This window comes from Glycine soja, chromosome 18 (assembly GCF_004193775.1).
Source record: "Glycine soja cultivar W05 chromosome 18, ASM419377v2, whole genome shotgun sequence".
Lineage (NCBI taxonomy): Eukaryota > Viridiplantae > Streptophyta > Magnoliopsida > Fabales > Fabaceae > Glycine > Glycine soja.
In genome coordinates, this window is record NC_041019.1 from 50,261,376 (window position 1) to 50,277,709 (window position 16,334).

A 16,334-nucleotide genomic window follows, 5' to 3' on the forward strand; every position below is an offset into this window, starting at 1 on the left:
ACTATATATCTTGGAACAAATACTCATCAAGGAAACCTGGACAAACTATGAACAGCAAAAATCCATCGATCGATCCTCCACCATAATATCGTAGCGTTGTGAAACATTAAAATAATCATGCATTCGAATTCCTTCAAGCTCATCTTCCTTTGTACCCTTGTTATTTTGTTCAATTTCCCAACTACTAAAGCACAGGAGTCCCACGATTATCTTAACCAAATGTGCAGTGAAAGCGAAATCCCTGCCAACAGCACCTATGAAAAGAACCTGAGGACTCTCTTCTCTTCCTTATCTTCGAAGGCAACCGCCAAAACATTCTTCTACGACACAGTGGTGGGCAGAAACTCCTTTGACACGGTGTATGGTATGTTCATGTGCAGGGGTGATGTACCCTCTCAACTCTGTGGGCAGTGTGTGGTAAATGCAACCCACACCCGAGATTCAGAGCCAGGTTGTTCCAGGTCCATATGGGATGTGATTTGGTACGAGGAGTGCATGGTTCGGTATTCCAACGTCCCTTTCTACTCCAAAGTGGCCACACATCCCTTCTGTTACAAGTGGAGCTTGGCCAATATCTCCTACAACCCAGAAAGTTTCATGAGTTTGTTGTACAACACCATGAACCATACTGCACATGAAGCAGCCATTTCTGGTAACATGTACTCCACAAAGCAAGCAAACTATTCTAATTCTGAGACCCTATACTGTCTGGCTCAGTGCACACAAGACCTCTCACCCCAAAACTGCACAGCCTGTCTTACTCAAGCAATAGAGTACCTCCCCAACTGCTGTGAAGGAAAGCAAGGAGGTAGAGTTTTGTTTCCCAGTTGTAACATTAGGTATGAATTGTACCCTTTCTTCCGCAATGTCACGGATGAGGCACTACCAGAAGGAATTGTTCCTGAGACAAAATATTCACACACGGATTCAGAATATTCAGAAGATCCTGGCTATATTTCTCACAACTGCTCAACCGACCAAATCATTAACGATACTGCTTTCGAATCAAACCTCAAGACCCTCTTCTCTGATTTGACTTCCAACGCCACCAGTGGCAACAGAAACAGCAAAAGAGCGGGAGCGGGAACACTGCAAGGCTTCTTCACGTGTCGTGTCGACCTTTCTCGTACCCTTTGTGGAGAATGCGTCCAAAACGCAACGGAGAAAATATTCTCCGCGTGTGGTTTGGCTGCGGAGGGTGTGATTTGGTACAATCACTGCTGGCTTCGCTATTCAAATCGATCCTTTGCCATGGAAACAAGTCCCAGCTATGTGGATCTGAATGTCACCGACACCTATAATCAGGTGCAATATTCCTCTCATGCTTTGACATTGATATCCAATAAATTAGCTGCAATGGCGGATGGCACGGGCCAAATTCTTGACAAATATCAAAGTGGAACATTGATATTGAATAATAAACAAAGGGTGTATATTCTTGCTCAGTGTGCATTGGATCTATCTAGTGAAGATTGTGGTGCCTGCCTAAGTGATATGGTTGGATCAGCAATTCCATGGACTCGTTTGGGAACCCTAGGTGGCAGAGTTCTGTATCCTACCTGTATTCTCCGCTTTGAACTGTTCCAGTTTTACGATCTGATTCCCACCACAGCAATCACTCATCCACTTCTACTAGCACCAGCATCAGGTTTTTATAATTTTCTTTTCAATAATCATACTCAAATATTTCGTCATTTAAGTATCATTCTAATATTATTATTTTTTCTTATTACATCATGAATTCTAAAATAAAATAAAAGATAAATATCCATTTATTTTATAAATTTCACAAATATTTTTCATTTCTTTTTATTTTTCTCTTACTCTCACATCATAAATTTTATAATATTTATATTCTTTTCTTTCTCTAAATCATCATAAACTATATAATACTTACTAATATAATAAGTGTCCGTAGAACCATTCATGGAAACTCTATCTTTCCTTCATTTTTCTTTCTTTTTCTTCACTCTAAATATGAAATAGCATATGTGTTCATGTAACATTTTTTTATGATTACGGTTTTATACTTTTTTAATCGGTACATGTTTTTTTATAATAAAATCAGTACAGTTTTTACTTTTTACAAGGCAGCTTTTATACTTCACGTATACGTGCATTTAAAAAATTTCAAAAACTTCACAACGATCATTAATTAAAATAAAGTGCATTAGTTTTTTACACAACTAGCAAAATTAAGATTGAGTAAAGTCTAAAATTCGAAATAAAATTAAATGAGATATTTATTGTTCTTCTTATTATTATTAAACATAAACATGACAAAGATTATTAAATAATAATAAAATATAAAATACGTAATTTTCTTTATTAATAATAAATAAATATCATAAATATAAAATATAATTTATATATTCAAAATATTATTTATTATAATTTTTAGTTATATATATAATTTTAATTACAATACACAGAGTAAAACTAATGCTAATTTTCATCAAATCTCTCCATGGTTCATAGATCTTATAATAAGTACTATTTATTCCTGTACAAAAATTTGAATTTTATTTGAGAGTGTTTCGACGAAATTATTTTCCTTGTTAAATTACGTGATTTTATTTCAATATATCTACTTTTATTTATATATTTTTTTATTAATTTTATCATTTAACTTTTTAATTAATTTTAAATTAGTGTCAATTTGATTTAAAATTTAAAATTTGATAAACTGCATCAAACTAAAGATAGTTTTTAAATAGAATATACTTAATCAATTTTAATTTAAATTTAAATTTAAAATTCAATATTTGTCACGTACGTCGTATCAATAAAGATAACCTGTGTCAATTCAAAAAGTTTATTTTCATAACTTTTTTATTCTTATGGAGTTGTCTAGTTTGTCCCAAGCTAAAATGAACTTAACAACCTTCATCATACCTAATTGGTGCAAACTACTTTTAGATGGTTGCAAGTATTAATTGCACCAATTAGAAATGATGAAGTAATGGTTGTTTAATTTTATTTTTCCTTGTACATGCAGTAGTAAATTAAGCAAAATCCTTTCTAAAAGTCTTAATTTTTTAATTTACTTTTACATTATTTTAATTTTTTATTTCAACATAATAAAATAAGATGTTAAAATTCAATAACAAAAACATCTATTTTTTATTGTGTATTTATTTATAAACTTTACTTAAATTTAAAAATACATTTAATATATGAGAAACTTATAATAAATATATCTAAATTGAAGATGCATGTTACTCTATAGTCTATCCGATCCATTGTACCCAAAAAAAAGCCTATATGATATTAAATATAAGACATTTATAACTAATTCATAATTATTAAAAAAATTGATTACTTTAGTTATTAACATTACGTTTGTAATTGTAATTTCTTTTCAAAGCAATCCTTAAATAATTAATGTATGAAAAAGAATAATATATAATGGTACAGATTCTATTTTAAAATTAAACTCTTCAATTATCCAATCCTCATAAGAGATGAAAATAAGACAAACAGTTAATAACATTTATTAGTTATGGATTGAAATAATTAAGAGTATTTTGATTAAAAATAATAGTTAATACTTGGAACATTTAAAAAAGACTTTTATAATACAAAGGAATCTCTAAAGAAAAGGGAGTACAAAAGAATAAGGTAATTTCTAAATAATAATATTTTATATTTAGGGACGAGTATTATGTTTTACGAAGTAAGCTTCACTAATTTATTCTAGGTTATAATGTTAGTGTATACATTAGATCTCTGGTAAAGTAATTTGTTTTCCTGTAAGTATGTGGTGGAGAGTTTGACTTTTAGTGGTATCTATGAAAAAGATTTTGTTAAAAAGAATTTGTTGAGAAAAATATAATTCCACAAAATGAAATTAGTCTTTCACAGGTGATATTCTTATTGAAAAAAAAAAGTAATTTTCCTTTCTCTCTATTTATTTTTTTATATGAGTCACTATGCTATGAGTTTTTTATTAGAAAAAAAATTAAAATAATAAAAATAAAAGTAACATATCTAAATAATAAAACATATATTACTTATGTTATTATTTATAAGACACAATTATTTAATTTATTAAAATTAAAAATAAAAAAGTGGTAAATTTTTTTAAGCAAAAGAAATAACATTAGTAAGAGTACAAAGAGTGTACTCTAGAAATTTTATGATTTTGATGAAATAGTTTGTCTTTTATTATTGTATAGTAATATTTGAATTAAGATTTGTAATGTTAAAAGAGATAATAGTCATCGAAAAAGAATCATATCTAAAAGGTTTAATGTTGTACTTATCTTTGTTGATATAATATTTATTTAACAAACATAAAATTATGAATATAAAATTTAGATTTATACTACTAATAATAATAAAGCACTTCTTTTCTTGCTATCAATTCACCATGTGCCTTTTTTTTAATGTAGGAAAAGGTCGATCACGAACTATTATCTTGATCCTTACCTCCGCCATCATTGTTTTGGGGGTACTTTTCACCTTTTGCTACTATTTGATTCGAAGAAAAGCAAGGAATAATAAAACTATTCTCAGAGAAAACTGTAAGTATAGTAAAAAAAAATGAAATTTTAATACTAACTTTTCAATTAGAAAACTTAAAGAAGTTTAGGTGGCTTTTTGGAGTTTGAGTGTTTATTTTCTGTTTTATTTTTTATTTTTTGCAAATAATTTTTATTTTCAAAATTTTAAGATTTATAAAATATGTATTAAGAAAAAAAGTTCTTCATTAGGTTTTCACTTATTCAGAAAAAGCTAAAAGTATTGATTTGTTATTTTTATTTTTTGGTCTATTTTAAAATAATTCTAGAGAAAATATTTTCTAAATTTTAAGTAAAAGTATTTTCACTTATTTCATATTTTCTTTATAAATGAAAACAGAAAAAAATATTCAAATCAAGCGCCACCTTACAAATTTAGCTTAATGATTCAAGTATTTTCATTTATATAGTTGGACATGAAAGTTCCACCATAGAGTCATTGCAATTCAATTTGCCAACAATTGTAGCAGCTACAAACAACTTTTCATATGAGAACAAGATTGGCAAAGGAGGATTTGGGGAAGTTTATAAGGTAGAAGAAAATGTGTTAAATTTATTTCTTATATGTTCCTACTTTTAACTTATAAATATCTACATTTTTAGGGCATTCTTAGTGATGAAAGACCAATAGCAGTAAAGAGGCTCTCAAGAACTTCAAAGCAAGGTGTAGAGGAGTTTAAAAATGAGGTTTTGTTGATAGCCAAACTTCAACACAGAAATTTAGTGACATTTATTGGATTTTGTCTTGAAGAGCAAGAGAAAATACTTATATATGAATACGTGCCAAACAAGAGTCTGGACTACTTCTTATTTGGTTTGATCCTTTAAACCTCTCTTTAGTTTTTTAAAGCTTAACATTCATACATTATGTATTTAAGATATTAACTGTATTATATCTTAAACCTATGAATATCACTGAATTTACTCATATAATGAATATTTCTTGTGTAGATACTAAACTAGAAAAGATTTTGACTTGGTCTGAGCGTCACAAAATCATAGAAGGAATTGCTCGAGGAATTCTATATTTACACGAATATTCTCGACTTAAAATTATACATCGTGATCTTAAACCTAGTAATGTACTATTAGACAAAAATATGAATCCAAAGATTTCAGATTTTGGACTTGCTAAAATTGTTGAACTAGATCAACAAGAAGGAAGTACAAATAGAATTATTGGAACATAGTAAGTTTTGAATACTCTCATTCCTTACTGTCCTTTGCATGATATTTTTAAGGTTTTTTTTTTAATTTTCCCATAATTTTGCAGCGGCTTTATGGCTCCAGAGTATGCTATGTTTGGACAATTTTCTGAGAAATCGGATGTATACAGTTTTGGAGTTATGGTTCTCGAGATTATTAGTGGGAAAAAGAATATAAGTTCATATGAACCACGTCGTGTTGTTGATGATGGCCTTTTAAAATTTGTGAGTGCAATAATCTTACAATATTTCCCCTTTATTTTTACCCATGCTTAGTGTACAATTAAGTCAATCTAAGAGTAGGAAAGTGTAATTAATGATTTGCCTAACTTACATATTGTTACAGTTCTGGAGACATTGGAGGGATGAAACACCATTCAACACATTAGACGAAAAATTAAAGGAAAGTTATTCTGAAATTGAAGTCATCAAATGCATTCAAATTGGTTTATTATGTGTTCAAGAAGATCCAAATGCTAGACCAACAATGATGTCAATTGTCTCATATCTCAATAATCACTCGATTGAGTTGCCAACTCCACATGAACCAACCTTTTTCTTATACAATAGAATGGATCCAATTGCCTATGAATCAAATTCAGGGCAATCTTCCAACAGTTTCATATCATCCTCTATCAATGAAATGTCTATAAGTACATTCTACCCTAGATAATTCATTTTTGTATATCATTATCTGTCATGCATGTTTTAATTTATTATAAACTCTGGATTCAAGTTATTGGCAAAATTTTGGATGATAAACTTCTGTTCCCTAGTCGTTCCAATCTTGTTTGGGCAGATTGGCTATAGCAGAAAACAAAGGTGGATGGAGTGCTCTTAGTAACCACTCTTTGGAGTATCTGGTTATCAGGAATGATGAACTCGTTTTTGTTATACCAGCTTGTGTCTAAGATTCAAGCATTAATTGGAACGATATTGCGGGCGTTTGAAACCCTAGGGAGCTTAATCATCACTCGCGTCAAGAAAGACTTGTCAGTTGCATTAATTTGTACCAGCTTAAGCATTGGAAGCTGGTACACACTTTTCATACATATTTTTATTGGTTAAAATATATAAAAAATTAGAAAAGCATAATACAAACTCATTAAATAAAATATGAAATCAATTGAATTTTATGATTTTTAATAAATTTTTACCGATCAATATATTTGAAAGAGTATGTATGTGACTCTATCATTTCTCTATCTCCTACCCTTTCATTATCAATGAGGAAGATATTTCTTTCTTCAATAGCAATGTTAATTATTTTCTCTTTTGTAGTTTTCTGCAGTTGCTATTTACAGACTTTCCCCGATCGTTCGCATTCACAGTCTCGCTTTTGCATTCTTTAATTTAATTCTTGTGGAATCATTTTAACTAAAGAAAAGTCATGCATCCTTGGAAATTATAAAAAATTTCCGGAGAAAATACTGTCTCATATGAAAAAAAACGTGGGCTGTTGACTTCGTTGACTTGCTTTCACCACCAGTCCTTGATTGTCATGCCAAATTATACGTCCAATGAATCTTATGGAAAAATATATAGAAATTTCATCTTCATGAGCCCATTCAACCCATATTACAGGACCCAAAGGAATGTGAACAACCTCTGGGAAAATAATGAGAGTGAATCACGTGGTTAAGGGTTCATTGACTTGTTTGTATCTAGTCTTCAGTCAGTGCCGTGTTAAATTAAAAAATTGAATGCGTTGCTGTCTTGCTGATTGAAGGAAAGAAAAAAAATGAAGAAAGAAAACTAGTTTGACAAAAACAGGCACGAAATTACATTGCAGTTTCCTCATAACTATATATCTTGGAACAAATACTCATCAAGGAAACCTGGACAAACTATGAACAGCAAAAATCCATCGATCAATCCTCCACCATAATATCGTAGTGTTGTGAAACATTAAAATAATCATGCATTCGAATTCCTTCAAGCTCATCTTCCTTTTTACCCTTATTATTTTGTTCAATTTCCCAACTACTAAAGCACAGGAGTCCCACGATTATCTTAACCAACTGTGCAGTGACAGCCAAACCCCTGCCAACAGCACCTATGAAAAGAACCTGAGGACTCTCTTATCTTCCTTATCTTCGAAGGCAACCGCCAAAACATTCTTCTACGACACAGTGGTGGGCAGAAACTCCTTTGACACGGTGTATGGTATGTTCATGTGCAGGGGTGATGTACCCTCTCAACTCTGTGGGCAGTGTGTGGTAAATGCAACCCACATCAAATATTCAGAGCCAGATTGTTCCAGGTCCATATGGGATGTGATTTGGTACGAGGAGTGCATGGTTCGGTATTCCAACGTCTCTTTCTTCTCCAAAGTGGCCACACATCCCTTCGGTTACGAGTCGAGCTTGGCCAATATCTCCTCCAACCCAGCAAGTTTCATGAGTTTGTTGTACAACACCATGAACCAAACTGCACATGAAGCAGCCATTTCTGGTAACATGTACTCCACAAAGCAAGCAAACTATTCTAATTCTGAGACCCTATACTGTCTGGCTCAGTGCACACAAGACCTCTCACCCCAAAACTGCACAGCCTGTCTTACTCAAGCAATAGAGTACCTCCCAGACTGCTGTGAAGGAAAGCAAGGAGGTAGAGTTGTGTTTCCCAGTTGTAACATTAGGTTTGAATTGTACCCTTTCTTCCGCAATGTCACGGATGAGGCACTACCAGAAGGAATTGTTCCTGAGACAAAATATTCACACACGGATTCAGAATATTCAGAAGATCCTGGCTATATTTCTCACAACTGCTCAACCGACCAAATCATTAACGATACTGCTTTCGAATCAAACCTCAAGACCCTCTTCTCTGACTTGACTTCCAACGCCACCAGTGGCAACAGAAACAGAAAAAAAGCGGGAACACTGCAAGGCTTCTTCACGTGTCGTGTCGACCTTTCTCGTACCCTTTGTGGAGAATGCGTCCAAAACGCAACGGAGAAAATATTCTCCACGTGTGGTTTGGCTGCGGAGGGTGTGATTTGGTACAATCACTGCTGGCTTCGCTATTCAAATCGATCCTTTGCCATGGAAACAAGTCCCAGCTATGTGGATCTGAATGTCACCGACACCGATAATCGGGTGCAATATTCCTCTCATGCTTTGACATTGATATCCAATAAATTAGCTGCAATGGCGGATGGCACGGGCCAAATTCTTGACAAATATCAAAATGGAACATTGATATTGAATAATAAACAAAGGGTTTATATTCTTGCTCAGTGTGCATTGGATCTAACTAGTGATGATTGCAGTGCCTGCCTAAGTGATATGATTGGATCAGCAATTCCATGGACTCGTTTGGGAAGCCTAGGTGGCAGAGTTCTGTATCCTACCTGTATTCTCCGCTTTGAATTGTTCCAGTTTTACGATCTGATTCCCACCACAGCAATTACTCATCCACTTCTACTAGCACCAGCATCAGGTTATTACAATTTTCTTTTTAAAAAAGACTTTTATAATACAAAGAAATCTCTAAAGAAAAGGGAGTAGAAAAGAATATGGTGATTTCTAAACAATAATATTTTGTATTTAGGGACGAGCATTATGTTTTTTACGAAGTAAGCTTCACTAATTTATTCTAGGTTATAATGTTAGTGTATACTTTAGATCTCTGGTAAAGTAATTTGTTTTCCATGTAAGTATGCATGTGGTGGAGAGTTTGACTTTTAGTGGTATGTATGAAAAAGATTTTGTTAAAAAGAATTTGTTGAGAAAAATATAATTCCACAAAATGAAATTAGTCTTTCACAGGTGATATTCTTATTGAAAAAAAAAGTAATTTGCCTTTCTCTCTATTTTTTTTTTATAAGAGTCACTATGCTATGAGTCTTTTATTGGACAAAAAAAATTAAAACAATAAAAATGAAAGTAACATATCTAAATAATAAAATATATATTACCTATATTCTTATTTATAAGACTCAATTACTTAAATAAGACTCAATTACTTAATGAATTAAGATTTAAAAAAATGTACAAAGAGTGTACTCTAGAAATTTTATGATTTTGATGAAATAGTTTATCTTTTATTAGTGTATAGTAATATTTGAATTAAGATTTGTAATTTTAAAAGAGATAATATTCATCGTAAAAGAATCATATCTAAAAGGTCTAATGTTGCACTTATCTTTGTTGATATAATCTTTATTTAACAAACATTAAATTATGAATATAAAATTTAGATTTATACTACCAATAATAATAAAGCACTTCTTTTCTTGCTATCAATTCACCATGTGACTTTTTTTTAATGTAGGAAAAGGTCGATCACGAACTATTATCTTGATCCTTACCTCCGCCATCATTGTTTTGGGGGTACTTTTCACCTTTTGCTACTATTCGATTAGAAGAAAAGCAAGGAATAATAAAACTATTCTCAGAGAAAACTGTAAGTATAGTAAAAAAATGAAATTTTAATACTAACTTTTCAATTAGAAAACTTAAAGAAGTTTAGGTGGCTTTTGGAGTTTGAGTGTTTATCTTCTGTTTTATTTTTTATTTTTGCAAATCATTTTTATTTTCAAAATTTTAAGATTTATAAAATATGTATTAAGAAAAAAGTTCTTTTAGGTGTTATTACGTTTTCACTTATTCAGAAAAAGCTAAAAATATTGATTTGTTATTTTTATTTTTTGGTCTATTTTAAAATAATTCTAGAGAAAATATTTTCTAAATTTTTAGTACATGTATTTTCACTATTATTTATATTTTCTTTATAAATGAAAACAGAAAAAATATTCAAATCAAGCGCCACCTTACAAATTTAGCTTAATGATTCAAGTATTTTCATTTATATAGTTGGACATGAAAGTTCCTCCATAGAGTCATTGCAATTCAATTTGCCAACAATTGTAGCAGCTACAAACAACTTTTCATATGAGAACAAGATTGGCAAAGGAGGATTTGGGGAAGTTTATAAGGTAGAAGAAAATGTGTTAAATTTATTTCTTATATGTTCCTATTTTTAACTTATAAATATCTACATTTTTAGGGCATTCTTAGTGATGGAAGACCAATAGCAGTAAAGAGGCTCTCAAGAACTTCAAAGCAAGGTGTAGAGGAGTTTAAAAATGAGGTTTTGTTGATAGCCAAACTTCAACACAGAAATTTAGTGACATTTATTGGATTTTGTCTTGAAGAGCAAGAGAAAATACTTATATATGAATTCGTGCCAAACAAGAGTCTCGACTACTTCTTATTTGGTTTGATCCTTTAGACCTCTCTTTAGTTTTTTAAAGCTTAACATTCATACATTATGTATTTAAGATATTAACTATATTATATCTTAAACATATGAATATCACTGAATTTACTCACATAATGAATATTTCTTGTGTAGATACTAAACTAGAAAAGGTTTTGACTTGGTCTGAGCGTTACAAAATCATAGAAGGAATTGCTCGAGGAATTCTATATTTACACGAATATTCTCGACTTAAAATTATACATCGTGATCTTAAACCTAGTAATGTACTATTAGACAAAAATATGAATCCAAAGATTTCAGATTTTGGACTAGCTAAAATTGTTGAACTAGATCAACAAGAAGGAAGTACAAATAGAATTATTGGAACATAGTAAGTTTTGAATACTCTCATTCCTTACTGTCCTTTGCATGATATTTTTAAGGTTTTTTTTTAATTTTCCCTTAATTTTGCAGCGGCTTTATGGCTCCAGAGTATGCTATGTTTGGACAATTTTCTGAGAAATCGGATGTATACAGTTTTGGAGTTATGGTTCTCGAGATTATTAGTGGGAAAAAGAATATAAGTTCATATGAACCACGTCGTGTTGTTGATGATGGCCTTTTAAAATTTGTGAGTGCAATAATCTTACAATATTTCCCCTTTATTTTTACCCATGCTTAGTGTACAATTAAGTCAATCTAAGAGTAGGAAAGTGTAATTAATGATTTGCCTAACTTACATATTGTTACAGTTCTGGAGACATTGGAGGGATGAAACACCATTCAACACATTAGACGAAAAATTAAAGGAAAGTTATTCTGAAATTGAAGTCATCAAATGCATTCAAATTGGTTTATTATGTGTTCAAGAAGATCCAAATGCTAGACCAACAATGATGTCAATTGTCTCATATCTCAATAATCACTCGATTGAGTTGCCAACTCCACATGAACCAACCTTTTTCTTATACAATAGAATGGATCCAATTGCCTATGAATCAAATTCAGGGCAATCTTCCAACAGTTTCATATCATCCTCTATCAATGAAATGTCTATAAGTACATTCTACCCTAGATAATTCATTTTTGTATATCATTATCTGTCATGCATGTTTTAATTTATTATAAAACCTTATATGGGACTTAATTATGTCATAGAGGTCAAAATATGAAGTATGTTTTATGATGTTGGTTTTCTCAAAATGTGTAAAGCTTTTGGACTTCAACTCTAGTCTTTACTACTGGTTGGTTGTACCTTATGTATTAAGACGTTTTTATGTTGACCTATGACATGTCTTATGCGCTTAGCTTAAGTTTTCTTATTTAAGTAATAAATAAAATTTATTTTGCTGATAAAAAAGAAAGTACAAATATAAAATACCTGTAAAGAAATAATGTATGCATTTTGTTTCAATTTTCAATAACTTTTACATTAGAATTAATTCTTAATAAGACTTTAAAAAATACCTATCAACTTTCGGCTAAACATAAGGAGCTTATAAGCTCCTTCAACTATCTTAGAAGTTATTTTGGTCAAAATAAATTTGTTTGGTATGCATGTTTATTTTGGTATTTTATTTTTTATAAGTTGTGATTTTATTTGATAAAACTAGTTGATAAGTTAGGTAAAACTTATAATTTATAAGTTAAGAGCTGAAAAATTAGAAGTTAATTGAAACTTAAAAGCTTATAAACTAACTGATTTAATCTAAAGTGTTTGATAAGACTAATGGATAAATATTGAATGATGTAACAAAATATATTTAATATTTTTTACATTTAATTTTATTTCTAATAGCTTATATTCTTAAAAAGTAGGATAATGATTTTTAAATTTTGTATTATAAGAAAATGATAAAGATGCAGTGATTTTGCTCACGTTGTTTAAACTCAAATTTTTTATTTTTTTCAAAAAAACTAAAATGAAATGAAATCACTACTAAAAAATAGAAAATGAAATGAAATCACCCTTGTTAACATTGGTTTTTGAAAAAATCGATGTTAATAAACTTATGTTAATATCGATTTTCTGAAAAAATTGATGTTAATAAACTTGTGTTATTTATGAATATGTCATCGCATTTTATTTAATATTGGATTTATCAAAAAATTGATATTAATGTAACAATGTTAAAATCATTATTTGTAGTATTGAATAACTTTTATTGTTTAAAATCATTTTCTTACATTTAAATACTTTAATAAAATTATTTTAAAACAAAAAAATTAAAAAATATTTTTAGAATTTTCTTAAACATTTATTTTTCTATTTATACAAGAATAACTTAGATGTATACATCTCTCACTTGCTTCATGATACAAATCGGATCTTTTATTTTGAACTAATCATATATATTTAAAATTTCATTTAGATTATGTTATATAATTAAAAAAATAATTGAGCAAATAATTGTAAAATTGATATGATTCAAGTAATTTTTAACTTTAATGCGATCATGATAATTGGCGAGTTGACTATGTATACATGTAAGAATAATAAATTAGAAAGAGAAGTTTTCCAAACCTAAGAGGATTTTTAATAAATTAAATAAAAGGGTAAAATAAAATTTTAAATAAAATTATAAAGATAAAATTAAAAATAATAAAAAATTAAGTAGTTTTTAAAGTAGTTTATTTTCCACACGTTACTTTTCATGCTTATCAAATAAAATGCTAAGGATTCGTCAAGGTGTTACATGACTTAGACAGACATTCGCAGACTCACCACTCCGACGTTTTACTTTGCCGACGAGATCTCGATTGTACTTGGCGCTCGACAACGGAAAGGGGAAGGGGGAAGACGATAGAGAGAGGTCAATCGATGGGTTTGTTTGTGTTTGGCGTTGGGTTTGATTTTGAACTAATCTGGCATTGAAGTATGTTTGTTTGATTTGAATAATCTGTTGCTGTGATTTTATTTATTTATCGAGTTTAGGAAATGAAGAATTTTCTTCTTACACTAGGGAAGCAATTTCTGGCGGTGAGGTAAAAGTAGCAGCCTGCAGCCCTGAGGTTGGAGCTTGGTTTTTCCAAATAGCTAGAGGAATCACTAATGGAAAATAGAACGGCTTGGGGATAGTGAGAACAAATTGTTACGGGCATGCAGTCCTATCATTTTCCTAATTAATTTTACAAATTATTTTATTTTTCTAAATAATTTTAAATAAATATCATGATATCTTTCTCAGCTCTATCATGATGTTATATGTTTCTTTAAAAAAATCATGATATTCCACGTCAACATTTTATTTAATATTATGTGTCAATTAGTTAGCAAATGAACCTAAATTACATAATTAAAATATAGTAATGAACTAACGGGGACCAAATTTGCTGGGGGGGGGAAATGAAAGGACTTCACATTCAATAAATAGTAAAGGAACCAAATGCAATTAACCCTTCAATATATTCATTACTAAATACTTCGTGAGAATCACAATATTGTATACAAATTTTGTAGTCCAATTTTCTTTGCCATGTTAAACGATCTAAGAGTCATTAACAAATTTCAAATGTAAAAAGATATTTTATATTTGAAAACTGAAACAAATCAAACTTCAATTTTTTAGGTATTTTATATTTGTACTTTCTTCTGTGATAAGCAAACTGAATTTTATTACTTAAAAAAGAGAAAACATTAGCATAAGGCATGTCATAGGTCAACATTAAATGGTCTACTATACAAAGCTATAACTAGTAAAGACACCAAGTTAAAACTGCCTAAACTAAAATCAAAAGCCCTATATAATCTAAGAAAACACAAAACATATACTACATAATTTGTCCATTTGTCCCCTATGACACAATTTGTCAAATAATATTTTAGGATTAATTAAGTTTTTCATATCTTAAAAATATGTCATTTTTATATTACTATCTAACATTATTTTTTTTAATTAAGTATCGAAAAAAAATTTGTTTCAATTTAATTACTACCTATTGTTAGTCCTCTTTTATTAAGTGATGGTATGACAAACAAAATGTTATGTCATCACGCCTAATCATTGACACATAATTAAAGGTGGTGACGTGTCAATAAGGTGTCAATAATAAAACATGATGATATGATATTTTATTTGTCACATCATCACTTAACGGAATGAGACTAATGATAAGTAGTAAGTTGAAATATAACAATTTTTTTAGTAGTTATTTGACAAAAAAATTAATTTTTAGGTAATAATCTGAAAATTTTATCAAAGCCTTCAATGATGTGTAATTGTAAATTTAAGTTATGTTTAATAATTTTTGTAGGTATGAAAAACTTATCATAGCTCAATGATGTGCAATTGTAAATTTAAGTTAGGTATGAAAAACTTATCTAAGCCAATCTAAAAAATAATTTTTTAGTTAACAAATGATAAGGAGGAGTTTTACCAAAATAAATAATTTAATTTCAGATAAAATGATAAATTTATTATTTTATTAAAAATAAAAATAAAAATGGTAATCGTAAATTTAAGTTATGTTTAAAAGCAAATCTTATAAGTTAATAAGAAAAAAATATTTCTCAAACACTTTTATTTGATCAAATATTTGTAAACTTGTCAAAAAACTAAAAATTAATTAAAATAAATTGATGAACATATATGTAATTTACTTTTATATAGACTTCAAAAATTTATCTGTTTATTTTTTTAAGATAATCTCTCATTTAAAATAAGAAATATATTAATTTAATAAGATATTTTTTATTGGTAGGAATAAAAAAATACTATTTAAAATTTACAATTGTTCACTTATCAATTTATCATGTTTAACCAATTGAATTAGATTAATAAGATAGTATTAAAAGTGAAATTAAAAAGTTAAGACACATGTATGTAATATTTGGACAAAGCTCAAAGAGAACCTCACAAGATCAAATGGTAGGATCTATATTTTTGGTTTAGAGAATAGTGAAGGAAGAGTAAGGAAAGACATATAACATGTTGCATGTATACATTGATCATAGACCGCAAAACAACAATTATATGATTTAAATAAGTTTTTCATACCTAAAAAATAAGTCATTTTTAGATTACTACCTAAAAATTAATTTTTATCGAATAACTACCTGAAAAATTTTAATGTTTGAACTTACTACCTTTTGTTAGTCCCATTTCGCTAAATGATAATGTTGGCATAATAAAAACTCAACCAAGTTTGTGTAAGCTATCTCATGTGGGGACAGTGAACCAAGTAAGGCACAACTAACTCTGCCAAATATAACTTTTTATGAATGACTTATGTTTCTTGAGAATGATTATGAGAAATTAGAAAATACAACAAATGATTGTCAAAAGTCAAAAATAAAATCTTATAATTAATGGAGAAAATATTATGTTATTCCCAATTGTCAATAAAAAAAATCTCACATCGTTAAGGAGCCAAAAAGATATAAAATCATTTTTGTTTT

The 16,334-nt window shown here is 29.4% G+C and overlaps 1 protein-coding gene across 1 annotated transcript; it reads left to right on the forward strand.

Annotated features, from left to right (window-relative positions):
• Positions 1 to 36: 36 nt before the first annotated feature.
• On the forward strand, positions 37 to 12,249 carry LOC114397382. The gene is made up of 15 exons (XM_028359437.1): positions 37 to 1,648; positions 4,395 to 4,526; positions 4,934 to 5,055; positions 5,127 to 5,337; positions 5,475 to 5,712; positions 5,797 to 5,953; positions 6,075 to 6,397; positions 6,528 to 6,612; positions 7,633 to 9,172; positions 10,007 to 10,138; positions 10,549 to 10,670; positions 10,742 to 10,952; positions 11,090 to 11,327; positions 11,411 to 11,567; positions 11,689 to 12,249. Exons 1-15 carry the CDS (start codon positions 118 to 120, stop codon positions 12,013 to 12,015), a joined length of 5,526 nt encoding a protein of 1,841 aa, XP_028215238.1. The 5' UTR covers positions 37 to 117; the 3' UTR covers positions 12,016 to 12,249.
• The last annotated feature ends 4,085 nt before the right edge of the window (positions 12,250 to 16,334 follow it).